At 44.8% G+C, this 26374-nt stretch overlaps 1 protein-coding gene across 2 annotated transcripts; it reads right to left on the reverse strand.

The window, feature by feature from the left end:
- Positions 1-21869, reverse strand: THSD1 (thrombospondin type 1 domain containing 1). 2 transcript variants are annotated; one of them, XM_059819396.1, is made up of 4 exons: positions 21812-21869; positions 15421-16386; positions 6980-7138; positions 1-1635 (listed from the first exon to the last, which is right to left on the reverse strand). In XM_059819396.1, the coding sequence occupies exons 1-4, from the start codon at positions 21867-21869 to the stop codon at positions 260-262; spliced, it is 2559 nt and encodes an 852-aa protein (XP_059675379.1). In that variant the 3' UTR covers positions 1-259. The 2 variants fall into 2 exon arrangements, with proteins under 2 accessions (XP_059675379.1, XP_059675387.1); XM_059819404.1 differs by lacking the exon at positions 6980-7138.
- Positions 21870-26374: the final 4505 nt, after the last annotated feature.

Here is a 26374-nt window from a genome sequence, read left to right on the forward strand (position 1 = left end):
TGCATCACGCCTTCACTAACACATGCTTTCCCAGGGTATTTTGTGTGTATTTTACACACATACATACAAAAAAAAATTATATGGAAGCACTTTCCAGTAATTAGAAAGGAATGTGTTCCCACAAGCCAGACTTGGGGCACTATTCCCTCCTGCTGCATGTGGAGGGAACACGATTCCCACTGCTCCTTCCACCAGAAACCAACAGATCCTGAAGATCCTCTCCTGCGCACGCCCCTCCTACCAGGCTGCAATGAGTCACTCAGATCACCAGCTTCTCAATGCTTAAAGTACTTGTTTCATCCTCTTCATTTGAGCCAAAATACCCAGGGAGGTCGATCATCTGCTGCTCTGCCTCTGTTAAACCAAAAGTAGTATTATCATAAAAGGCAAACTCAGGGTCCAAGGGGAAGCTCTGGCACTTGTCCCTTCGGTACTGGGCAGGGCTTACACTTAGGCCTCTCTGGGAATTATCTTTGCTAGCCGAGCCCGCTTCCTTCCGCCACGCACCTCTGGGGTTAGGTGAAGGGCCCCTCTTACTTCCGCTGGGCTCAGGCTTATCAGCTGCCTTCTCCTGACTGGCAGGTTGGCGGTCAGTGATCAAGTCCAGCTTCTTCACCGGGGGACCTGCCCTGTGGTGGCACTTTGTGCCATGGCCCTGTGGTTCACACCCCGCCACAGTGCTGTGGGGCTGATCCAGCTTTTCACAAGTTGGATTAGTGTTTCTCGATTTTGGCCGCGTCCTGTCCTCCAAACCCTGGTCCCACGTTCTGGTCCTGGAGTTGTAGAGAGGAGTCTGTCGGGGGGTGAGGGTGGACATGCTTCTCTCTCTGAAAGGCCTGGCCTTTTTAGTTTCATGGAAACTGGCTGTTCTTCTAAACTGCGTGTTTCTGTGAAAGCCCCTCTCAGACAAGCCCCCCCTGTTATCCTGGTGCTTGAAATGAGCTCTTCTTATCAAGGTTTGGGTAGGGCTCATTGCAGGATTGGCCTGTGAGAATGGAAAATCCAGCCTAGGGTGAGAGCTTTCCCCTGGGAATTTGGGCTGACTGGCTGGCTGGTCCAGAAATGGAGATTTGATCCTAAATTTGTTTGCCGCTGCCTCCTCTTGGTTTTCCCCGCTCAGGGGAAGCATCGTGGTGGCACCAACAACCGTGTCCGTGAGGGGATTCTGAGAGACGTGGTACACCTTGGTGGTCTCAGTCAGGCCTTTCTTCTTCATCTCTTTCAGCTGCTGCTGTGCGAGGCGGTAGCTGAAAATCGGAGGGATTATTTTTTGGGCGTTTGGCTGAAAGTTCTCGCTTCCAGAGGCATCATCTTCTTGGGCAAATTGGAGGCTTCGCCTGTAGGTCAGAGGAATGTTAACAGGGGCATCTCCTCCTTCTGCAAAGCTGTCCCGCTGCTTGTTGCCTTGGCAAATGTTCTCTTCATCGGAGTTTTTCCGGAATCCAGGGGAATGGATGGAGTTTCGGCGGACAGCGGTGCTGCACTTCTGAGCTCTGCAGAGCTTCCTCCAGAGGGTGATGAGAACAGTGGCAAAGATGATGAATAAGCATAGGGAGATGCCTGTGATGGTGACTATATTATTTGCTTTCTGGTCCTCTCCTGGCTGGACAGAAGGTGGGGTGGGAGGCTTGATAGCTGTAACAAAGAGCACACATGTCCGTCAGAGTTGCACTCTCATCAGCATTTTGGTATTTAAGGATGGATACTTTACTACAAAGAAAAAATAATCAAATAATACAGTACAGGAAGTTGTCTGCCATTAAAATTTGCTCATTGTAGATGACTTGCTACTGATCACTTCAAACCAGCAGGAATAGAACTACTTACTTTAAATCAAGGCTCCCACGGACCTGTTAAGTGTAATCATTACTTTTGTCTCTTCTGCCATTTCCATAAAGCACTTCTATATACATGTAAAATGGGATAACAATATTTGCCCACATTTATGACATACATTAAGATCCCCTGGTGAAAAGTGCCATAAAAGGGGTAAAAATAACCCAACCCAGGCTAGTACTTCAGGTATCACTTTAAAATTATTTTTAGGATAGCTTAAGTAAGTAAGTGTGAGAATTGTGGTGAGTTTGAAGAGCAGAGAGGCGGCACTAGCGGGGACAATGCAACTTTTCCAAGCAGTTGACTGAGGGTACTTCTTCCACCACTGCCCATCATTGCAATCCCAGAGGACAAAACCTCCTGCTCCACAGCAGGCTTCTGACTGAGAAGGTGGCCACTGCTCTGGTGCCCCTGGCATTCTGGTATTGACACTGTTCTGTCATAGGCTGCAGACGGGCCTTCAAAAGGGAAAGAATACCATGCAAACCTGTAACGTGAACATCTCAGAGCTTTCCACAGCCCTATTTAAACCTCTCACCTGTACGTTGCACCACATTACAGACAGCTGAACCAATGAGAGATTAATAATTCTTTTTTTGGACAAGGTCTCCAGCATTCCAGTGGCAGCCCTGAGCGGAATACAGCATGGTTGATGGATTAATTGGTCCAGCAGCTAATTTTAGTGTCAGGTAGCACTCACTTCCCAACTTCTTGTGGCCAAATATTAGCTTCATTAGGCCATGAAAATGCTGTTGGAGGAGAAGACTGCTCAGTTGTGGTTGACAAGAGCTGGCCATGAAGCTGTGAGCTCAAACTGAATCACTTAACCTTCTCCCATTCTCTGGTTTTATCCAGAAACCAGAGCGTTCCATCGGGGTGATGGACAGTCTGCTGTAAAACTTGCCAGGTGCTCCTGCCTGCACTACAGTGACTGTCCAGCCATAGGAAATGTGTCTGCAGAATAAAGAGAAGCAGACACCATGTACTTCCCATATTCCAGAAGAACACTCATTCAACAGTGAGCTGGTAGCACAGCTATTAGGTGTGCAGGATGCACAAATGCCCTGATGAACACAGGCCAGAAGATCTCAGGCTGCGACGATAACAGATGTGCAGGGTGCTGGGTGGGCAGGAGACCCATTTCTTTGACTCAGGGGTACCTGACAGCCCCAAGACCTTTGAAAAATCCTGCCATGGGATTAACCTTGAGCTTCATGTCACTCTGAGAGCTCGATATCAGCATAAAGAACAAAACCTCTGCCTGCTTCATCTTTTTTGGAGGATCCCTAATCACAGAATAACAGAATGATAGGGGTTGGAAGGGACCTCTGGAGATCATCTAGTCCAACCCCCCTGCCAGAGCAGGTTGTCCTAGAGCAGATTGCACAGGAATGCGTCCAGGCGAGTTTTGAATATCTCCAGAGGAGACTCCACAACCTCTCTGGGCAGTGCTCTGCCACCCTCACAGTAAAGAAGCTCCTCCTCATGTTTAGATGGAACTTCCTATGACCAAGTCTGTGCCCGTGAGCTCTTGTCCTGTCACTGCGCACCGCTGAAAAAAGAGTGGGCCCATCCTCCTGGCACCCACCCCTTAAGTATTTATAAGCATTGATAAGATCCCCCCTCAGCCTTCTCTTCTCCAGCCTAAAAAGACCCAAGTCCCTCAGCCTTTCCTCATAAGAAACATGTTCCAGTCCCCTAATGATCTTCGTAGCCCTTTGCTGTACCCTCTCCAGCAGTTCCCTGTCCTTCTTGAACTGGGGAGCCCAGACCTGGACACAGTACTCCAGATGCGGCCTCCCCAGGGCAGAGTAGAGGGGGAGGATAACCTCCCTTGACCTGCTTGCCACACTCTTCTTGATGCACCCCAGGATGCCATTGGCCTTCTTGGCCATGAGGGCACATTGCTGACTCATGGTCATCCTGTTGTCCACCAGGACCCCCAGGTCCCTTTCCACAGAGCTGCTCTCCAGCAGGTCAGCCCCATCCTGTGCTGATGCATGGGGTTATTCCATCCCAGGTGCAGTACCCCACACTTGCCTTTGTTGAATTTCTTAAGGTTCCTCTCTGCCCAACTCTCCAGCCTGTCCAGGTCACGCTGAATGGCAGCGCAGCCTTCCAGTGTGTCCGCCACTCCTCACAGTTTTGTGTCATCAGCAAACTTGCTGAGGGCACACTCTATCCCTTCATCCAGGTCATTGATGAATATATTGAACAGGACTGTTCAGTCCTGACCCCTGGGGAACACCACTTGTTACAGACCTCCAACTAGACTCTGTGCCACTAAGCACAACCCTCTGAGCTCTACCTATCAGCCAGTTTTCAATCCACCCCACTGTCTGTTCATCAAACCCACACTTCCTAAGCTTGCCTATGAGGATGATGTGGGAGACGGTGTCGAAAGCCTTGCTGAAGCTACTTGCATTCAGCCCAACACCATCATGCGTGGAGCACGGAGCACTGCCATTCTGGGGGCCTGAGCGGGAAGTGAACATTTTGACCCCAGAGGAGAAGGCAGGACCAGCATTTGCCCTGTTCAGTACCGCCACAGCAAAGCAATTCATTCATTGCTTATTCTTCTTCAGTCTCACAGCTATTTTCTAAAGACCCTATTTTCTATCTGGAATGCACACTGTGCTGTATCATTTGGAGTAGAAAGCTAACAGCTAGCAAACAGAGAGGTTCGAAACAAGACTTAGTCACTTAGGTTTGCTTCTCTCCACCTCATCTACCCTTGCCCCTACACTGTGTGCTGGTTTCATTTATTCAGCCATTTGCTCCATCTGCTGGACTAATGACTGCAAACACAGTTATACTGAAAAAAAGCTTGCCTGCTTCAGAAAGCTGTGGAGAGTTGTGGGGTGGGGAGGAACGACACTCCCAGCCTGAGATCAGACAGCAGATGAACACTGTAAGATCGCAGTGTCAAGTCACTTCTTGAGCAACCTAAGATTCAATGAGATGAAATCATGTAGGTGATTCTGTAAAGGAAGCTGCGTGACGTGGGAGCAGGAGGATTAGAAATCACGTGCAAGAGAGAAGCGAGGTAGATCCTCCAGATGATCTCATGGCAATGGGTGCAGATGCAGGCCTCCTGTGCACCTGGGTTTTCTATATATAAACCCTCTTTATTAAACCAGAGACCCTGCTGGAATTTGAGGATTGTCCAGACCTGCTGAGTGCTGTCAGACAGTAACTCCAATGAGACTATCACGGCCATGCGCACTGCGTATGCACAGGACAGCTGACCCCTCTGGAAACCATCATAAGCCTTATACAGCTGCACACCTGCATAGAAAGAATGACACCTCCGAGAAGCACCGGAGAGGCCTGTCACTTCTGTGCATGTAAAGCAAGATGCACACCCGAATCACATGTCCAGCACATGCTTCGCATGTGCAGAGCCCCCACCCCGGGGAGCTCTGTGCACCAGGACTGCTCTCTGAGCTCCAGAGGAGTGGGGTGAAACTGGCCAGCGAGGAGCCAAGCCGAACAGTGTGCTTATGGAAATACCCCTCCAGCCGGTAACAGGAGGCACGGAATAGCACAGCTCAGCATCAGCTTTAGAAAAATACCAACTACCCCACTGCGTTTTGCTGGTGGCATCACTGCCCACAGCAGTCTGACAGAGTTTGGCATAGAGAAGACAACTAGCCCAAAAGCAGGGCATTAGCTTTACGCTGGGCCCCTAAACATCTGACTTGCTCTTCTCTGCTTACACTCACAGCTTTACGAAATAAGCAAACCCACAACACTAGCACTTTCTAGTCATTAAAAACAACAGACACCTTAACAAAAAACTGTTAAAACATACCAAGTGCTGCACCAACACTGACAAAATGCAATACCTGGCTTGATGGAATGTGATTTTTAATATTTTCCCTTCACCTGACCTTTTGTTCAATACCAACCCATTTCTTACAGTGCTCCACAATACATTTCAGTCCTGCCTGTATACCTCTGAGGCTTTCATTCAACAAACACCTTGAAGCTGGTTCAAGCCAACGCCTCCATCAAAAAAGTAGTCCTGCCCTCTTCGTGCTCTGTCTACACATTCTCCCACTCTGCTGCCCTCCTCTTTTCAGTGGCACAAGTATTGCAATGGCCGTGTGATAAGCAACTTCCCCACATCCCCAAACTGTCCATTTTTTAGCTGGGTCCCTTCCAGTTCTCCACACTCCACTTTTGCCAGCACAAGGAAGTGCATGGAAGCAGCCAAAGCAAGAGGTAATGCATTGCTCTCTTTGTAATAGCTGTTAAATTACAGCCTGAAAGCCTAGGAGCCTGCACAATCCCTGTGCACCTTCCCTTCCCCATCCCTGCCACCTGTGGCACCTGTGAAACACAAAGGCATTGGAGCTTGTAAATCAGCTAGTTTCTGAGCAGATGGACCTCCAGAGCTTCTTGGTATCAGCACTCTTCCTTTCAGCAAGGAGCATGCAAGAAGCAAAAGTTTTGCATGGACTGAGCACCATCACCCCATTAAAAGGGACCACTTCTCCTGCCCCTCACGCTGGCTGCAAGCACCCGATTACGGTGCTGGCACAGCTTCATCCAGCCTCACAGGGGGCCATGCGGCTGCTGTAACCCCCTCTCGCCTTACGGCAGGCTCAGATCTGTATCCACACCCACTTGCCACCCACCAGCGTCAGCCAGCCTGCCCTGTCACCGGCCAACTGCAGTGACAGGCTGGAGCAGGGGGAGATCTGGCACTGCCACCTCAAAAAACTCCCAGAATGGGAACTCCACACTGCGGGTCCCAGCTGGAACCAGTCCGCTTTTTAATAGGCTTCCATTGCCTGGAGTCTTTGGCCTTTTGGTACTGAACATGTCTCGCTGCCTCGAGATCTCTCCTCCAGCCCTTCCCCACCCCCTGGCCATGCTGGAGATTTTAAACCTCTTCCATGGCACTCACAGCATGCAGAAATCTTCTTAAGCCTTGGAACCCTCCAGCTGTCCCACAAATGCATGTAAGCTCTTACTCTGCTCCATCAGCTGCAAGAATGTGACATGCAGCCAAAATCAGTATGACTGAAGGAGGGATCGGATGCTTCCATTTTACAAAGTCCTTCTAAAAACAGGCCCTTTGCTTTTGCCAGGGCAGACACGCGACCACAGGGAAGAGGAGAGCAGAGCTACTTACACAAACACTCCTCCAGCGAACACAAGGAAGTTTCCCTTGGTGATCCAGCACAACCTGGTTTTGCCGGCGAGGAGGTTAGGCATTCTCGGAAGCGCTCCCGGACACCGTCCCCACAGGTGACACTGCAGGGGCTCCAGGGCTGCCACGGGCTCCACGTTTCTGCAAATACACAAGCTCACAGCAATGAGGAATGCGTCTGCCACCTTACCTTTACAGACACAAGCACACATCTTCTCTTATTTAAGAAAACCAGCAATAAATAACCAAACAATGCAAATGGAAACACTAAAAGAGCAAGAAGCTTCCAGGGACCTGCTCCTGTTCCCATCAGTCTGGGGCAATGCTCCCACTTTTTTTTTTCCTTTTTTCACTCCAGTGCCAGCCAGCGACACAGGGCAGAGGCTGGCAGAACCTGCCTGGAACAGCAGGAAATGGAAATTAATCCACAAATCTTTGGAATGGGTTCATAATTTATATATTAATCCAATTCCTGCCTGACAAATAGTGCTTTTACAGCAGGATAACTTCATTGACTTAAGTGTAGTTACTCCTGATTTATATGATTGTGAAAGGAGGATAAGCCTACAAGGCCTAATGAAACAGCAATATTGTTTTTTCTCTTTATTATCTTCTCAGCACACAAACGTGTTATTGAATCATTCACTTGACAGCTTACAGGTCCCTATTGTTTTATTGCTTATGGTTAGGCAATTAAGATGAAATTTTGCAGGTTCATTTATTAATTCTAAGTGGAGGCAGGCTCAGGTTCTAATGCTACCTCAAATATTATCATTTTTTAATATGTAATGACATCCTTCTTTGGCTTAGACTACATCCTCTTCCAGTGTTCAAGACCCAAATTTTACAGCAGCGAGAACCCAGAAAGGGACCATTCCCACCCATGTCTAACAGCTGTGACACTGAAGCAGGACAGTAACTTTAAATTCCAAACCAATGCACAAGTCCAGGTGCAACCTTTAAGGACGGATACACTGGGGACCCTCCTATGGGTCCATTGCCTCAGTGACCTGGCTTTGAAACGTGCCAGAAGAAAGAAAAATAATAGACCACTTACTTACTTATTACTCCATTTCACTGCTCACAGATAAAGTGGAAAATCAGCTAAATCACAAAATGTAGACTAGATTTGATAAAGTTTGCTCTTTTAAATAATTTATGGTGCTGCTACTGTCAATACAGGTTACGATCTTTAATTTTCTTACACCGTTGCTTTGCTGCTAGCATGCCACCGAGCTCCTGATCAGTGAACAATTTATGATGTTAAAGGACTAGACAATGTTGCATGACTGGAAATGGCTTTATAATTTCATGTTATATTGGTTGCTATATTGTTCATAGTGTGTTATTATTTTTAAAAGTCTTGAACAAAAATAAATACAGCTGTGTTTTAATAAACATGAAATTTTAACTGCTTTGGGCCCTGCCCTACAAATTTTTGTGAGCACGCCAGTATGAATAACGTTAATGTGAGCAGCATTACAGAACCAGCGGGGCTGCTCTCCCATGTGCAGGTACTCACCTGCATTGCAGGATGAGGCACGGAGGTTTTAAGCTTACGCTTACACGGCTGCAAAGCGTGTGTGGGCACATACTCACGCACGTCTGTGTGCATGCATGTTTGAGTACGTCTGCCTCGCCTAATGCAGAGTAGAGATGGGCATGGCGAGACACCCCAGTGCTGCTGCGGTTTTAAGCCCACATAACACCAAGTGACGTCCCCGGCTATTTGTCACTGGCTCTACCACAATACTGCAATATCCATGATCCCAGGCTGTCTTTCACTTGGTGCTCTTTGTGCACCTTTCTGCTTTCACCCCTCTCTCAATGGAACTGCAGAGCGGCTACAGCAGGGGAGAGGAGTCCAGAGGCAGGCTGAGCTTTTGCACTCCTCCTCCAGTTTGCAGCCGTGCCAGTTCCCAGTAAAGTGAAACAGAGCAAGACCGGATGGTCTGTGGTGTTGGGAGGAAAGGGAGTCAGAGGATGACAAAGAGAGGGGAACTGGGAAAGTTTGTGGGGGTAAGGAGTCCCTCAAAGGCACAGAGCCTGGACAGTTGCAAAATCCCTTCAGCTAGCAAGCAGAGCTATTAGTGAGGGAAGCAAGTAAAATGGCCATAATCAATACTCAGTCAAGGGCGCACTGATCCCTCCTCCAAAAGACTCCATGGTATCACAGTATTTGGGTAAATCACGACACTTTTCTTCATATCAGTATCATTAAAGACTCCAGCAGTGTCACTCATCACTGGCAGAGGAAGGTAGGCTAGCTGGAGAAGCACCCACCTCCTCGTAGACTACTTTATGTGAGCAGCTTAGTGAGTCCCTGCCATAACTTCAGTGCGTGAGCTAGCTCATTTCCCTCTCTCCACATTCCCTGCTCGTTTAAACTTCTGTTAATTTCAGTCAGATATAAAGCCAGACCCAGAAAGGTTCTGGTTACCTCCAGTGCTAACACTGGTGATAGTGGAGGGTGCTCAGCAGCCTCCATATTGATACCTGTGGGCTTCAATGTACAAGAACATTTAGGATGAGTGATTTTCTAACTTTGATGTCAAACCTATGATGTGCCCATTGCTCCAGGGCACTTTTCACTGACTTCGCTTCAGCTGAGGGCACAGAGTTCCTGAGCAAAAACACTTGGCATCCATAGCTTTGGGGCTAAGAATATGCGCCTTAAGCAGCAGGAGAGCAGGAAATGCTCCAGCTCCCATGAAAGACTTCTGCAACTTGTTCTGCAACCTCCTGCAATTACCAGAATGTAAAAGAAAATTAAGCGTAGTTTATTCTCCCCCAAGGAAATGAAATGATTAACCTCCATTTAAGACAAACGGATCCAAAGCGCCAGGGGGAAAAACAGAAAGTATGCACTGCAAACTAGCTCTAATAAGTGTGAATTTTTTCACATACAATTGAGGAATCAATTATCAACATGAAGATATCTAACTGATGAGTTAGTTTGAAATAGCTGACAGTTGGCAGACCTACCAACATGAAAGATAAATGCAATTAACTGTGTTAATTGTTGCTCTGCATAAATATCTCCCCTCAAATTTCTGTGTTTGTAAGACTTTGAGCATGCAGCGTATCCAATGGTGCAGTCAGCGAGGGATGCTCAGCATCATCCTTCCAGCCTGACGCACATGGGAGTCTTAAGCACTTCAACAAGACCAGTGGTATGGGATAAAAGCACTAATTGTTTACAGGCTCATGTAAACACCTACGCTAGGCTGGGGGATTGCAGGGTATTTGTGGAAGCTGAGATCAGTTTTTAGGTCCTGAGGTTGGGTGTACTCACATTGTATTGTTCTTCGGATAAGACCTGGGAAAAATATCCTTCTCATCCATTCAGTGTTTCTCTATTTCCATGGAAATGAAGCCTGGGTACACTGAAATGGTGGCAAGCTCTAACAGGTTACTAATTTGGACAATGAAAGGACGAGGATCCCGTTAAAGGAAGAAAACTGAGACTTTGCCTGAGCAAATTACAGTCTTTTCCCCACAAACAAGCATCTTTAAGAACTGTAGAAGCACAGCCTAAAATTTTTTTTTTTTCAGAAGCTAGGAGCTATCCCAGTAAGTCTGTAACACCCAATTTATTCCTAAAATGCTGGGGGTGTGGAGACGAAGCATTCACTGCCACAGGAGAAGCCGATGGGGCACAAACCAGCCCTGGCATACCCAGATCCCCTGCATCCGCCTTTTTCTAAATAAATGCAAACCAGGTACAGATTCAGGCAACAGAGCTAATTGATTCCCAGATTTTCCTACAGATAGGCAGGTCTGATCATACAGTCTTATTCAGGGAGCAAGAATGCTGGTGGAAGTTGTATATCCCTGCCTGACACCTAGATACTCCACTTGTTCTTCTCCTCCCTTACTGACCACTTTTCCCTTCAGAAGGTCTTTCCCTACCTCCCTCTCTCCCTTGGCTGGCAACAGCTGCACTTCTTATGCCCTGCTGACCTCTGGATAGCTTTTTTTGGCAGTTAGCAAAACTCAGATGAACAAAATTCATCTCTGCTGTCAGCAAGTGCAAGAGACTTTACTGGGAGTCACACCAAAGTTGAAACCGGTCTCCGGAGTGTAACTAAGAACTGTAAAAGAAAGGTAATTAACACCAGAAATATGAAGAAAATATGCCCATTTCTATGCTGTAGCATTGCTGATTAATTTTATCAGTCTCATCCCGAATGTTTCAAATGGGATACAGGCTAGGACATGGAACATCCTCCTAAGGAGTGCAGAAGTCTCACTGCTGGGTAACTTAAATCCCAGAGGAGCAAAGCACAGGATAAAGCGTTGAAAAGAATGAGCCTGCAATGCGTCTGTTGCTGAGTAATATGATCTAACAAGAGTTGCCTACCTCAGACATTCAAATAATCCCATCAAACACAGGGAAAAAAATAGCTGCATGGCTCTGCCTAAGTCACCTGTGTGAAACAGTTAACACCCCACTGAGATGAATGAAGTGACTCACATCTCGCTGTTATTTTTTCAGAGGTTGTCCAGCTGGAGTCTACAGAAAGCTGCACAAGTGCTGGCTCACGTTTAATAGATGTATTCCCCATCTTTAATAGATATATTCACAGTCTCAGATAGCACAAGATTTTTTGCAACACTCATTCTGAAGCTGATGGCCTGGGCTGGAAGAGCTGCTGTCCTGGCCCACTCAGGGCCACCAGGAGCCTTGTCCTTCCTACTCCAGACACAAGACAGATGCCTGTTCCACAGGCTGGACTAAACCTGGCTGGGATGAGGAGTAAAGAGCAGGATTGATGAAGGGTCGGGAATATAACTGATGCCCCATCTATGGAAAACAGGTGTGGCAAAATAATCTTCTTTTATCTCATCCTCTGTGGTTTGGATGAAGATAATTTTAATGATTTAGGAGCTTTGATCTTTTACAAGACGATATCTCTGCTTCATAATAATAGAGCATATGCTAAATGAAGTAAGAACTGACTGAGTGACAGATTTGATATGCAGTTGTCAACAGAAAACCATCACTGAGTGGGAATGCATTTGGAGAGATTTCAAAGGGATTAGTAAAAGGCTCAGTGCTGTACAATGCTTGCTTAGTTGACACGAAATAAATATAAAACCATTACTGAGAAAATACGTGTCACTCCTGTGATGACATAAGTAGATAGTGCAGTTGTATGGAGGTTACTTGCTAAGTTAGGATAACTCAAGCAAAGCAGACTGTAAATCAGGAAAATGTAAAATGTAGGATGAAGGAATACAAATTGTACCTGCAGGACGGTGGACTACATATTGAAAGGTCATATGCAAAAACACCTCAAGAAGAGTTTACAGGGTAAAAGTTATGGCAAAATTAGCTAATGCAATCGGTGTAAATTAAAGCAGAGGAACACTAAGGGGCACTAAGGAACCAAGGGGCATCGGTGAGGAGGACATCAGAACACAACACCCAAAGCTGGTAACCCTGTCATCAAATAGGAGGACTGATTAAAAAAACAGAAATGGAGCCAAAGAGAGCCAGAAAATTAATCAAATCCTGAAGAAAATACCTTTCAACCAAAGACTTAATCTTTTCAGTTTATTAAAAAGAACACTGAGATTATCTAGAAGGACTGAGATGATCTGGATGTGCGAACGCCTTCGCAGGGGGAAGACAGTAGATAGGAAACAGCTGTCTCATCTAGCAGAGAGCAGCAGAGTAAGAGCCAGTCACTAGAGGATGAAGCTAGATGAGCTTTAGTTTTGAAACACACAGAGTTTCCTTTTTTTTCTAAAAATCAGAGCAGAATATTGAGAGAAGTTACCAGAAGCGTTTCTGTTTGGTGGTGCCTTCAACAGAAGACTGGATAACTCTCTGGAGGATAAGCGGCAGCTGAGTGCAAAGCCAAGTTGTGGGACTCAACACCAGGGTAACTGGATGAAAAGTGATGGCCCGTGCTGCAGAGGAACCCATACTAGAGGATTTATCACCTCTCCTTGCCTTAAATTGAGTGAGTTCAGGAGGTCCAAAGCAGAAAATAAGTGACTTGTGGAGAGGTGCCTGTTGTGCAGCAGCCACACGTTTTACACGAACAGCTCTCAGGGATCTGGGTCTATGCACACCATCTCACAGTGCCCTGCAGCAGGGTGAGGGGCACTTCTGAACCCAGGAGAGAGCTTTCCAAAGCAGCTGGGAGGAGCATGGCCATCACAGGCAGTGCAGGTTTGCTCTGCCTGTTGTGGCTGCAGGCTGATGCACCCCTCCCAGGACACCCCGCTCCTTTCAAACACTGCCTACGGGCTTTGAAGTCTCACAGATACAGGCATGAAGTCAGATGTGCTGCAGTCTAATTAATTTCAGGTTGACATTTTATTTACGGCTACGCAGTGTGGTTTTGCTTTCTTCGGCTTTGTAGATTTGACACTTCTAACTTGGCAGCTATTGACTTAACTCTGTTCTTCACAGGCATAGCCTGATTCTTTCGACTGCAGTTGTAAGGATGGTGCTATCAGGGAACCGAAGGTAACATAGCAGATTGCATGGAGTCATTGCTTAAAGTGGATCTCATCAATTAAAACAGTCAAATATTGGGCACAGAAACGTATCTATGTCATATCCTCGGTATTCATCTGTCAGGGTAATTACCTAGATCACATCAGTGTAACACACCACCCAAGCACAGAGAAAGAATTAGAATTCTCTCTTCCTTTTTCCTTGAGAATTATCTCCATTAAGAAAATAATATGCTTTCATTTTTAGGTAGACTTTCTTATGTCAAATGAAGAGAGAGAGTGCCAACAGAGAATGCAGATGGGAAGTTAAGATGAAGAGAAGAACTATGTACTGAGTTTGGCATATGGTGAAAATAGAGGTCATTTTTAATACAGACTGTTAATTAAAGAACTGACAGTTTTAGAATTTATGAAATAGTACAAAGTAAGACCACATGACACTAGAAACCTAATTAAGGTAGGCTGTGTCTGGACTGTGTGCTATGGAGCACGTCCTACACTCCTGGTCTCCTGATGACCCCGCTCAGAGACCTGCCCGTGAAGCGCAATGACCTTTTTTTGGCTTGAGTTCCTGCACTTCCTTTTCAGAGAGACCAAGGTGGGGAGGTGTAGAAAATGGTGTACACCTCAAAACTTTCAACCCAAACTCTTTGAAGTGTTTACATGGGAAAGACTAATTCATTATGTATGGACACAAGCCTGCTCCAAATAAAAACATTTACTTTTCTGTTCCAGGATGTAGGCAACACAACCTAACCCAATCCAACCCAATCCTAGTCCCCTTGTGCGCATACAGCCCATCCCTCACTGTAGTTGCCTTCCACAAATGAGGGATGAGAAGGACGTTGGGCTCATCTGCTTCCTCTGTCATGCTACTGTGATTTGTAGACTCTGCCAAACTATGGACTGCCACTTCTGAAGCTACATCTGCGCAAGATGTATAGATGTAAATAGAATGTATAGATATTCCTTAAACAGGGCTGAGGAATGGGCTCAAGCTCTGTCTTGTGATCACACTTAACTGTGATCACTCCTTAACCATGATCATTCATACTCCTGGATGTGGTTTTGGCTTCTGCCAACCAGCACTCTCCCAGACCATGCCTGGTCATGGCCCAAAGGACTATATGGACCACAGTCTGTCCCTCGTTGGCAGTTTGGATGATTCTAATCTTTTCTGGGAGGCAAAGTTTAGCTATATGAATGTGACCCATGATCTGTCAGGTGGCCTCATGGGTCAGAAAATGCACCCTGGTCTGTTTTAAGCAGCAGCAGAGACATGTCTTGAAAGGCTGCTTGAAAAACCCGAAGCTGTCCAAGAAATATGACAGTGCCTTTTGCTGTGGCCAAATCCTGATTCATCTCACCAAAATTTGTGTATCTAACAGACAGGATTCTAAACTTTTACAGCAAATGGGCTAAAGAAAAAGACACCCAGGTGAGGATTCAGCCCATGTATCTTTTATAATGAATCACCCTTGTGAGATGCCTGTCTCTCTTGACTAAAAAGCTAGACAACTACTTAATGTTGGACCCTTGGCTTTTAGACACTTAAATGTAGGTAAGACTAATCCTACCTTTAGTATGTCCAATGGGCCAGATCTACTGCAGTAGCTTCTTACCTCACTGAGAGGGCCAAGTTTCAGTTTTACCTGGACTAGATAGATACATCATTCAGAATGCCCCAAACAGTTTTGGTTGGTACTTAGTGTTAACTTACTGCAGTTTTAAGTTACCACAGTGGCATTTGCTACCAAATGTCCTTGTATATGCCTCTACTCCATTGTGTTCCCATCTGCATATGACATTACAACTATTTTGTCTGGTGTAGGAGACCCAAAAAGTAGCTATTCAATAGAGGACACCACAATCAAACCTAGTTACCATTACCCATGTTGGCTGGGAAGAGTGCTGATTTCAGCTAAAAGAGGACAAACATCAGTACAAACCCATATTCCTTTGGATCATCATACACTCCTTAACTCTTGTTGGGAAATGGCTTCGGTTTGAGAAATTAAAGAGGTCAAAGCAGTATTTGTTCTTCCCCACATCAAACAAAGTGCAGTTAAATTCTGTCCTGTTGTCTCCTGGGTGAAGGGTGTTTTCATACAGCCAAGTTGTTCTTTGACTAGGGTGCTTGAGAGCCTCTTTATAGACGACAATTTTTCCGCTGATTGTAGTGCACGGTGGAGAGACTACAAAGACTTGAACCAAAGTTTTGCATGTTGCTTCTGGTGCCACAACCAGTCTGTATCCAAATTTGTGGAGGAGATCTATGGGTCCTATGGAGGCAATGATGGAATATGTTTCTAACGATTTCAGTAACACAGTGATGTATGTTTCTTGACCAACAGGTGGGCAATCAAACTCTACCCACTGGGACCTGGAGAGCAGGATTCCTTTGCTAGTTCTAATGCCCAGAGTCTCATCAGAGCTTACTCTTCCGAATTCATAAAGAGTGCTGGTGAATATCACATCCAGTGAAACCACTGTCTCGTTCATAGCACACAATTGCTCATTTGTAAAAAGTCCAACCTGAAGGGAGCTCCCAAGCACCTCTGAACTCTTGTTCAAATCAATGTGAAATACAGGCCACTCCACGTGGAGGGTGGACATGCTTCTTCTGCTCCACTGGGCAGCACTGCCATTATTGCTGGGAGAGACCATTCTGAACAAGAAGTCCCCAGCTCTCTTGAAATGGAAACACTCAAACTCTACCATCCCCTGGGAATGATTTGCTGGAAGTTGTTTTCTTGCAATTATCTCATTGGTGCTGGCATCCAGCAATAGGATGGACAGATGCTCTGCTGTCGCATTACCACCACTATAGTACTGATATTCCACAGACACTGTGTCATTGCTGAAGGCTACATGACCTGGACGCTCCAACAGGAGATACTCCACTTCGCCGAGAACTGAAAGGAAAACAGTTTCACAACAGTATTAAGAACCAAAGAGACAACTGATTGTTCAGTTCAACCTTATGGAAGAAAACAGAGTTATAAAGTGGGTATTTAAGAAGTGGTTCTCAAACTTTTTTAAGTGAATCAGTTCACAAAAAAAAAAAAAAAGGTCCTAGCTACAGCAATTAAAACTCCTCACCTCTCCTTTGTGCAGGGACGTGGTTTCAAGCAGCTCAAAGTCCACTGCAGTAACATGTTCAGGAAGGTTAAAAACAAAGTTTAAAAAAAAAAAACCCACAAAAAACCCAACCCTAAAGATTCACAGAAAACTTCATTTATCAGGATAGATTTTCAAACTTCCCAATTTCTTTCACTTATAGATTCTTAAAGCTCACCTCACAGTGGCCAGCTGTTGTCCCACTTACTTTAGCTATAATTTAGCAAAAAAAGGACAGTAGTTTCTTAATACAGAAACACAAAAAATGTCGCTCAAATGAAATAAAATAGGAAGTCTGCATGATGCTTTTTGAAGCCTCTTCTCTTGCTCTGTCTTATGAATCTTTCATTTTGCTCATTTGCATCACAGAGACACTTGAGCAAAAGAGCTGAAAATAACAGTGATGGTGACTGCAGCACTTTTCTTGTCTCAGATGTGGTGCAACATGTCTAAATGACATCATTTCATTATAAATGGCGCAGTCTTTTTAAATGTACTTCTTGCATGACCATGTTTGTGCAAGTTGCCAAAGTATCCTGAGACGTGCTGTAACTAGTGGGGATAGATGATATCTAAAGCAATGGATTGTGAAGATCATATGTCCATTCTCATCTCAGCCAGCTTTTCTGCATTGCTTGAAACTTAAGGATTTCAGACAGAAAGGTTATCTGAAAAATGGGAACCGCATACATCTATTCCAGACACAGAATGTGCTGTGAGACATCTTTATTTAATTAATCGTCTGGGAAAAGGCTTCCAAGTCTTGGATGGAAGGTGCTACGGAAGTGTAAAACTTGAGTTAAGGCAATCCTTTCATAAGTAGTATCAACTAACAATACTTTGACTTGTTAAATCTGTTACACATGCCTTAAGATTACCTCAAAGAAAGCTTTGCTGGAAAAACACTGCAACTGCCAAGGCAAGCACTCAGCAGTCAAGAGTAGCAGGACTCATCTCGCATATTAGACACCTACCACTCTAAGCTTCAATTTGAGTTAGTCACCTTAGATTCATTTTCTTGTCAGCAGGGAAATTTTTCAGGAAGAAATTCATCTGACCAGCTATAGACTTTTACATCAGGGTGAGGTGCAGTGTGCACTAGAAGAGCTATTACTCTTCACCAGCTATAACACATGCTTAAAATAACCAGGTCCAACCACATCCATGAAGTCCGAACGAAGGCGGCACACACAGCCTTACATGTATAAATCATGCATAAACTCATACATATATGTACTATAACTCAGTCTCTAATTTGCATGACTCAGTACTATTTTTTCCACAAGATGCTGCTTCCTTCGCAGATGGATGGTGCTCGTTACCAGAGGGCTCTTTTGTTCTCATTCTTCCATGGGTGGTCCCATGTATTATTGACTGCACACCATCCAAAATCTACCCTGATAACATGGAATTATTCATTTCCCCCGTAGACTCTTCTATTGTGCTCTTATCATAGTATATTAATGCATTAGAAATATTAATGAGTTTATCCTTCCAATATCCCCAAAAGATAAGAGGATGTCACTATTCTTGTTTAGTGTGTTGGGAACCAAGGCACAGGCACAAAGGTGAAAACTGTCAGGTATCAGCTACTTGTGGATGTCCTAAGAAACCCAGGACCTGACTTTAAATACAACGGTCCTTCAGACATCTAAAGAAGGATCCCATTGATCCCAGCTGTGGTGAGCACATGGCACCCCAGCAAACCTGATGTCAACTCAGACACTCAGAGAGTAGGAAACAGACCCTGAATGCCTGTGAAAAATGGCTCTCTATGAATTGCCCAGCAACACATTCTCCTTGCTCTTCATGTTTTGGTTCTGTCATCTGTGCCTGCCCATATTTTCCAGTCCTGTTCCTACCATCACCTACTGTCAATATCTCTTGGGTACTATCCTAACTTCATTACGATTACCACGGTTCTCCAAACTCCTGCCCTTGTCTCTTTGCCTTATAGCTCTTCTCCTGTTCCTTGGGTCTGCAGTTAACTCCAGCAAGTTCCCACCTTTCTTGTTCACTGCTAGCATAACAGCAGAGAGCAGAGGACAAGCAACTCTAGTGCCCGATACTACAAATGTGGGGGAACTATGCTGCCCTGGGCTGGAGCACGCACAGTATTGCGTGGGGCTGGCAAGAGGAGCCAGCGGGAATTGCGGCACACTCAACCCTTCAGAAAACTTCATCACTAACTCATCTGCAAGGACTTAGATCCGGACCAGATCTGGGCAAGTCTTCATAAGGATAGCAGAAAGCATGTCCCAGGCCACCGTGAGCACTCTAAGAAACATGAAGTTCCCACGTCTATATTAAAGAGTTCCCCAGTTAAATGGTTGCAAGTTGCTACATTTTTGTTTCCTTGAACACAGGCAAAATGATTCATTTCTCTACAAAGAAACTGGCTACATTCAACTTACCTGAAACATTATAAGGAAAAAACAAATCGGACCATGGCAAAAATCCAGATGAAAAATTTCAACATCAAGCTTTAAACTTACAGCAAAAACATTCAAGTGATAGTAATGAAAAGCATTGATGTTTGTACCTACTGCTCTACCGTCCTTACTCTCTTTTAGAACTGTCTTGACCCTCTTGCACTATTTTTTATTTGGAATGGCTCGGACAAGAAGAATGAACATCACTCTGTATGTGTGTGTGAGGACTGGAGAGAGGCCAGAGGACTACCATGTAGCTCCCATCAACCCTAATGCAGATCACTTGGGAAGTGAGGAAAGTGGGCATTATTGGTGGATGCTGCTAAAGCATTGCACAGCTCTGACTGGTGCATCCCAGCTCACAGCATCCTTTCCCCCATCTTTGGTTAGTAACACAGGAACTCTGCACTCCTGGACAGCCCACATCGCAGTTTTTCACGATGCTCCAAAAGGCACGGGTCAGAACTAGCCAGCTTCCACCGCAAGCTCCTTCAGCTGCCCTCCAGCCTACTGTGTGTGCGTGACTGTGTCACATGCCAAAACTTGGTCCCAGTTGTTTGGACAGCCAGTCAGGGGCAGCTTTCAATGCATTTGTATATTTTTGGTTGTCATTACAATGGTCTCCCATTGAATGGGGCCTGGCTGTGGTGCCAGCAACCTGCCAGAGGAGTCTTTGCAAGAACTCACGCTTAGAAAGATCAAAAGGAAAATCCTTGTTTTCACTGAAGAGCAAGAAGAATTATTTGAGGGTGTTATTCGATATTTATTTATTTTCAGTTGTGTTTAAGCCAACTTGGGTTGTGCTGTTGGCTTGTCAGCCACCAGTAGCACAGAGCTAAGAAGAACAAACACATCAGAAAAACTGATAAGAAATGAGAATACTGTTTTGTCGTACATTAGGGCTTTTTTTAGCATTACAGTAATTTTCCAGAGCATACTGGATCATTTAAAAAATAGCCTTGGTCTGAAACATAGAAGTATGAGAGTGTTATCTAAAAACTATGTACACATGTGATACTCAAAGATGTGTATATGCAGAACTGTTTGGAACTAATTTTCTGAATCATGGACTACGGTGTAACTAGAAATAAGGCAAAAGATGATGCACCTAAAGTTTGCAGCAGATATTTAGCTCTTTAACTGCACCCTGTAATTACCTACTGTGCCATGCTCTATAAAGAAGTTGAGGAATAATAGCTTTTAGCTCTGAGTCAACTAGTTGTGAAAGCCTACAGTACTGGCTCACCAAGAACCAGTGGATATTGCAATCATTCACCTTACTTCTTGGGTTAAGTGAATTTAACACTTACCTTCACTGTGTTCCTCACTCAGTGCAGTGTTCCTAACTTGGCTGTTTAACTTTGTCTTATTAAAAGAAGAAATGGTACTAAAAGCCGTAGACAAGTGTCTCCACTTCTACTGGAATTAAGTTCATCTAAAAGACGGCAATTCTAGGTTCTTTACACCTTCTAGTCATCCCTTGTTCTAGAGCAGAGATGGAGCAAGCACAGAGGCATGAGTAGCTACGCATATTTAGTATTCAGTCATTACCTATAATCAGATTTTTCTGACTCAAACAAGGAGAGCAAACTGCATACATTTTTGATCCATTCCTCTCCTTTGTAAGACATCTTCAGCCGTTTGGTGCGTGAACTGCCTGCTACCATAGCTCATTCCATAAGCGGGGACTAAACAAGCCTTTTTTCATTTTTTCCATGCTATAGACATTTCAGCAGTGCGTGGATTAACCCTTTAGCATGGTTTGGCAATGTACTGCAGCTGTCAGAACAACACCTGCTTTTAAATTAGGAATGTAATTTCTGAAAATGTGTGTTATTTCGGCATTGAGTCCCATTTTCAAAATTTCTAATTCACTGTGCAATAAAGAATTAATTCCCTTTGCAAATCTACTTCCTACTTAGTACAGCCTTGGAAGAGGTAAGACGCCATGCATAGGATGTCCCTCAGCTTGTAGACATCTTACAGTTGTCTAACTTGAACTTAGATGTCTAACCTCTCTCCTTGGCAGCTGATTGTGAGAAGGAGGTGCTTTCTCATTCCACACATCTCAGATTGCAGATGGGTTGGAGCTACTTTCAGTATGTGCTGATTCGTGCGTGGACTAGTCAAACAAGACTGATTGCCTTTGGCTAGCTGCCTAATTTTACATGACTAAAATTGAATGAGTATGAATACCATCCTTTGGCTTCTTATATGGTCAGAGGAAAGAACACCTCTGTTGTTCTCCAAGTGGCAGCTTAGGTCCATTGGATGGAGGTTGACTCAACCAAAGGAGGTTGCCTGTACTGTAGATGCTTACATCTCAGCCAACCACCATAGGTTCTTTTTATAGTTAATGGAGAGAAACAGGTAGTTGTAAGGCACAGTTCTGCCCATCCTGGTACGTTTACCTAAAATAGGTCTATCTTCCATGATGTTCATTAAATATTATGAAATATGAGTCTTACAAGACAGCACAGTTCCAGTTACTGCTTCTAACACAGCCAGTCCCTTGATGATGCCCACAGAAGTACGTTCCTTTATCTTGTTTATTTCTCTGAGCAAATTTGCAGCAGGAAAGCTTCCTGCCACTCTGATCTAAAGGTGCAGTTTATGCAAGCTGCATTTTCCACCTAAATATTGCATAAGATCTAGACTATATTCTGTGCATATCAGTGGTGGCTTCTGTGGCATCTGATTTCAACAGATCACCTGGAAAACAGCACCATCCAAAACCGCGTTGTGAATACCCATCTCACAGTTTTCCCTTGATAGCTCTAATACTCACCGTAGTCACAGAGCACGACTAACAATAGATTTGAAAAATCTTTCAACATCTGTTTCATTCTGACCAGTGAGATCCCAGGTCCTTTTACTCCTCATGTCCTTCTTCAGCTCCAAAGTACAGGCACTTGTTTCCCAAGAACACCTGAAAATTAAAAAATTACAGCTGTGTTGACTTTGCTTCATAAAATACGAGAAGGAAGACATCCCACTAATAAGTAAAAAAAATACACTATTAATCAACACTTTTCTCCCATTTACTTAACAATTATTAATACTGTATCAATGGATCTCAATAAGCACAACTACAATTAGGTGTTCAAGGAACGTGTGGACGAGGCATTGTGGGATATGGTTTAATGGGCATGGTGGTGTTAGCTGATGGTTGGACTTGATGACCTTACAGGTCTTTTCCAATCTTAGTGATTTTGTGTGTGTGTGTGAATTCACTGTACAATAAATTTTCCCTCCTAAAATGTCAGCTCCTGAGCTAGAACAACAAAGACAGGTCACAACAATTTACCTTTGCACTGCAGTAACTGCTGCTGCGCATGTCTTACATTACAATCAAGACTCATGATAGCGAAATAACAAGTATTTTATACAAAATGTAACTCTGACCTCAGCACATACCGATATTGGAGATTTATTGCTGTTACACAATTCATATCATCTACTGTCAACTGCTTTCAAGCATGAAAGAGACCTAGTAGAAAACTACCATTTTGGTCCTCAAACTGCCCTATTATTCACATCTACTAATCTATTTAGTTATCTTACTATATTTATAAAAGATCTATAGCTCCCTTTTATGTCATACAGACTGATCAGATGGAGAAGGTATTAACTTCCACTTTTTCCTCCGTCATTTTTTAAGTTTACATTCTCTGCAGCCTTGTTAAGCCAACAAAGTTCCTTTTGGGAAGTGTCACAATTTTATGTCCATGTGCTTTGAACTAGTCTTTATGAGTCTCATAATAATCACATAAAACGAGTTGGAAGCACAATGATAGCAGCAAAACCAACAGTTTGCTTCAGAAACAGAAGTAGGGGAGAATCTAAAAAGAGAAGATCTAGCTCGAGGGAACCATTCTCAAAATACAAGAATTGCTCTTTTGTATTGCATAGGAGTGCCGGCAAGTCAGTCTTACTGTGCTCACCGTCATGCAAACACGCAAGAAAGTTCTTGTTCCATAAAGTTTACAACCTAATTTTACAAGAGAAATCTGGCACTGGAGCAGGCAGAAGTTAGGAGTGAACAAAACTGCGGAGCATAAACGTAAAACGTAGGAACCAGGTACGGCAGAGATCAGGTACATCTTTAGGAATCACAAATGAGATATTTCAACAATTACATTGCTAGTCTTGTTGAAGTAAGAGACAGCAGACGTGCTATTTGAAAGCTTTTCAAACTGTTCTCTGTGCCAAGTGGCTGGAGAGAATAATTTCTAAGAAAAGACTAACAGCATGGCTTTGCTCAGTAAAAGCCCATTACAATAACAGCTGTATGTATCTGAAGGGAATAATCATCATCCGGCCCACGAACTTGACAAGGCTCCAGGAAGAATTAGATAGGGACAGTGATACCGCCACCACCCACAATTTCACTTGATACGCCAGAAATTACAGGAAGACAAACCTTATGCCTCAAGACAGGGGCGGGCTGCTAGCAGAGGGCGGTGGAGAGCCAACCTCCCTCCCCAGGCAGCTGCTCCGTAAGGGCCCACGGCTACTGGCAGCAGGCACGGCATCACGTTGGGGACGTCATTCCTTTCCTGTATCATTATTGATTGTTAATCGAAACAAAGATTCAAAGTGGTCCAAGGAAGAAAAAGCAGGTTTCATTTAAAAAAAAAGTGATTGTGATTGATGCCTTGGCCTCTAGCATTAACTGCTCAAGGAAAACAGCAGAAGTTATGCGGCATTGCTGTAAACTGCCCTGAAATAGAGAGGGGAAAAAATGCTTTGTGGGCCACAACCGTGATCGTGATGGATAATTTAATAGGTCCTTTCCATTTCTAGCTTTCCTAGCTGTGTATTTTTCAAATGGCTTTTACAAATCCTTCTTTCAGAGCGTCACACACGGACAGGTGAAATTCAAATAATCCTAATCTCAGTCTAATGAGCGACACACTGCAGAGAGGAACCAAAGCTATGGAAGGGAGAATAAATCCTCAGGAGGAAAGAAAAAAGCCTGCATGGGAGAACACTCTCAGTCAAGATAGCCACCTTGCATCTTAATTTGTGTGTGTCAGCCCTACCCAGGCAAAAGCAGCGTGGTTCAGGAGACAGGGTGCTGACGGGAGGCACAGGAGACCCAACTTCTGTTCCTATTCCTGCCATCACCAGGCATACGATGTCAGCAAACTGCAGCATTAATCTGCTCCCCTCTTTCCCACCCCATCTCTCCTGCTCTGTATTTTTAGTACAGACTTTTCAGGACAGGGACTCTTTCTAACCAAGCCCGCAGATGAAGCCCAGCACCAGGGCCCTTCAGTGTTTCCGTAACACCCATCATTCGTCAGACCAAAACCTCCTTCCCTCTCACCCTTCCCTCCGTGTTATCTTGGCTCACTTGGGAAAAGACTCCAGTGTGCAGCGCAGGCAACACCCAGGCTAGAACTGGAGTATTTGAAACAGTACCAAAACTAACTTCCAATTAGTGAGATCAGGTACCTCTGGAAGCCTAGCCCGGGGCTACTTCACCCTCCGCACGCCTCTGCTGTCACTGCATTGCAGCGGGAGCCCTCCCACCTCACATACAGCTACTTTAGGCTACCGGCTGCAATACAGCCCTACCTTTGAACAAAGCTCCGATTAAAGTGCCTCCATGAAGCCTCCCTGAGTTTTTGCACCGGTGCTAGCTCAATTCTAATAGCAGCTTTGAATGCAAGAATTGCTGGCCCATTTGTGGTGTAGTATTGCCCCCCTCCTACTCCCCTCTTTCCCCACAGGTTTGCTCCTCTCCCCTCCTTCAGTTTTCCCTCCTTTTGCCTTGTCTCAGTTTTGGACAGGCCTTATGCTGACCTCTAAGCTTGGTTCAGACTTCTCCCCTCTCCTCTCAGTCTTCCCTAAGACAACTTCTTTCTGGATTTCTTCTCATTTTTAGGTCTTCTTCAAGACTCTCCACATCTTTGCCTCCTGCCTCCCGCTCTATTATTTTTCCTCTTTTCATACCTGCGTAGAATTTTGCTTTTCAAGGCAGACAGTACATTTTAAATGGTTTCTACACTATTCAGATCTTCTACCTCAGGTTCATTAACTTAATGAGATGAAAAATGATCGAACAGAGAAGGCTATCAGACTTTGAATAATTGGCTTTTTTAATTTATTGCTCTCGTGGACAAGCACGGACTGAGGCTCTATTGTATGAGGCGCAGAAGAAGCACAGCAACATAAAGGGATGCTTTCTTCTTGCAAGAGACAGTGTAATGGGCTGATTTGAAGTGGAAGACTTCCTCTCCAAAGGGAATTGGAAATGACAGATGAGGAGGGGATAAGACATAAAGCGCCTTGGAAATTAAGACCAAGAGGCCTGTGAGTAACGCAAATGACACTGGAAGACTTCAAGATCCTGCTCTGCAACAGATTTCCTGTGCGATCTTGGTCACGTCACTTAGTTTTCCTGTGTCATAGCTCTCCACTGGAAACAGTACCTCACTATCTGGTACAGGTATTACGTGAATAAATCCACCATGAAATACGAAGCTTAGTCATCACAGTGTCAGGAACTGTGTAAGAACCAAACATGAAATTTATAATTTTGTTTACAATATTTTTTGCAAATAAAGAAGTAATAGAATAGGTTATACATACTGACAATTAGTCACATATATTAATCTATTCAAATAATGTCCCTATTTCTCTACGTCATTAAAATCATAAAGTAGTTTGCTTTTACAAGCAAAAAAAAACCCACCCAAACCAACAACAAACCACAAGCCAACTGGATTTATAACTCCCAGTACTTTTTGCAGCAGTATCCAAGGCCACAGAGCAGACATGACGTTTCACAAACCAGCCACCTCTTCCGAGTTCTGTCACCTGCTGATTGAGCACAGCTAACCAGCTACCAGCTTCATCAGCTGCAACAGTATACCGTTCAGCAGCTACTCCCCCTTCATAAGGGAGATGAGAGGCAAATGAGCCCTGCAGTTAAGAAAGGGCCATCAGGAATTAATCAGCTACTCCATGACCAAACACTGAGTTTAATGAGAACACAAACTCACAGCACTCAAAACCTCTGTGCTCTGGAGCCTGATTCACATGAAGGGGAGTGCCACTGATGGATTCCGTATTTCGTCCCGGATACGGGTATCCTCAGCCCTCCTCCTCTTTGCAAATCCCCTGCAAGAGCTGAGCCCTCCCCTGCCCTAGCTCCATCCTCCTCCAGGAATCGGGAAGAGGCCTGTCCTCACTCATCTCTCCCCTAAGCACAGCCCCGGTCCCTCTGCATCCCCCAGACCCCACAGCTCCGGGTGCACGTGGACCCAGCCATGGCATGGGAACCCCCACGACTCGGGGCACATGCAAGAGTGAGGTGGGAGAAGGGCTTGGGGATGGAGTA

Source organism: Gavia stellata, chromosome 1, assembly GCF_030936135.1.
Source record: "Gavia stellata isolate bGavSte3 chromosome 1, bGavSte3.hap2, whole genome shotgun sequence".
NCBI lineage: Eukaryota > Metazoa > Chordata > Aves > Gaviiformes > Gaviidae > Gavia > Gavia stellata.

Coding starts and splice junctions, on each gene's coding strand:
- THSD1 (XM_059819396.1), bottom strand. CDS start 21,869: ATGAAACAGATGTTGAAAGATTTTTCAAATCTATTGTTAGTCGTGCTC. Junction 7,139..15,420: donor GATGATCCAAAGGAATATGG/GTTTGTACTGAT, acceptor GTGTATTTGCAG/AAACGTGGAGCCCGTGGCAG. Junction 1,636..6,979: donor TTCGCTGGAGGAGTGTTTGT/GTAAGTAGCTCT, acceptor TCTTTGTTACAG/CTATCAAGCCTCCCACCCCA.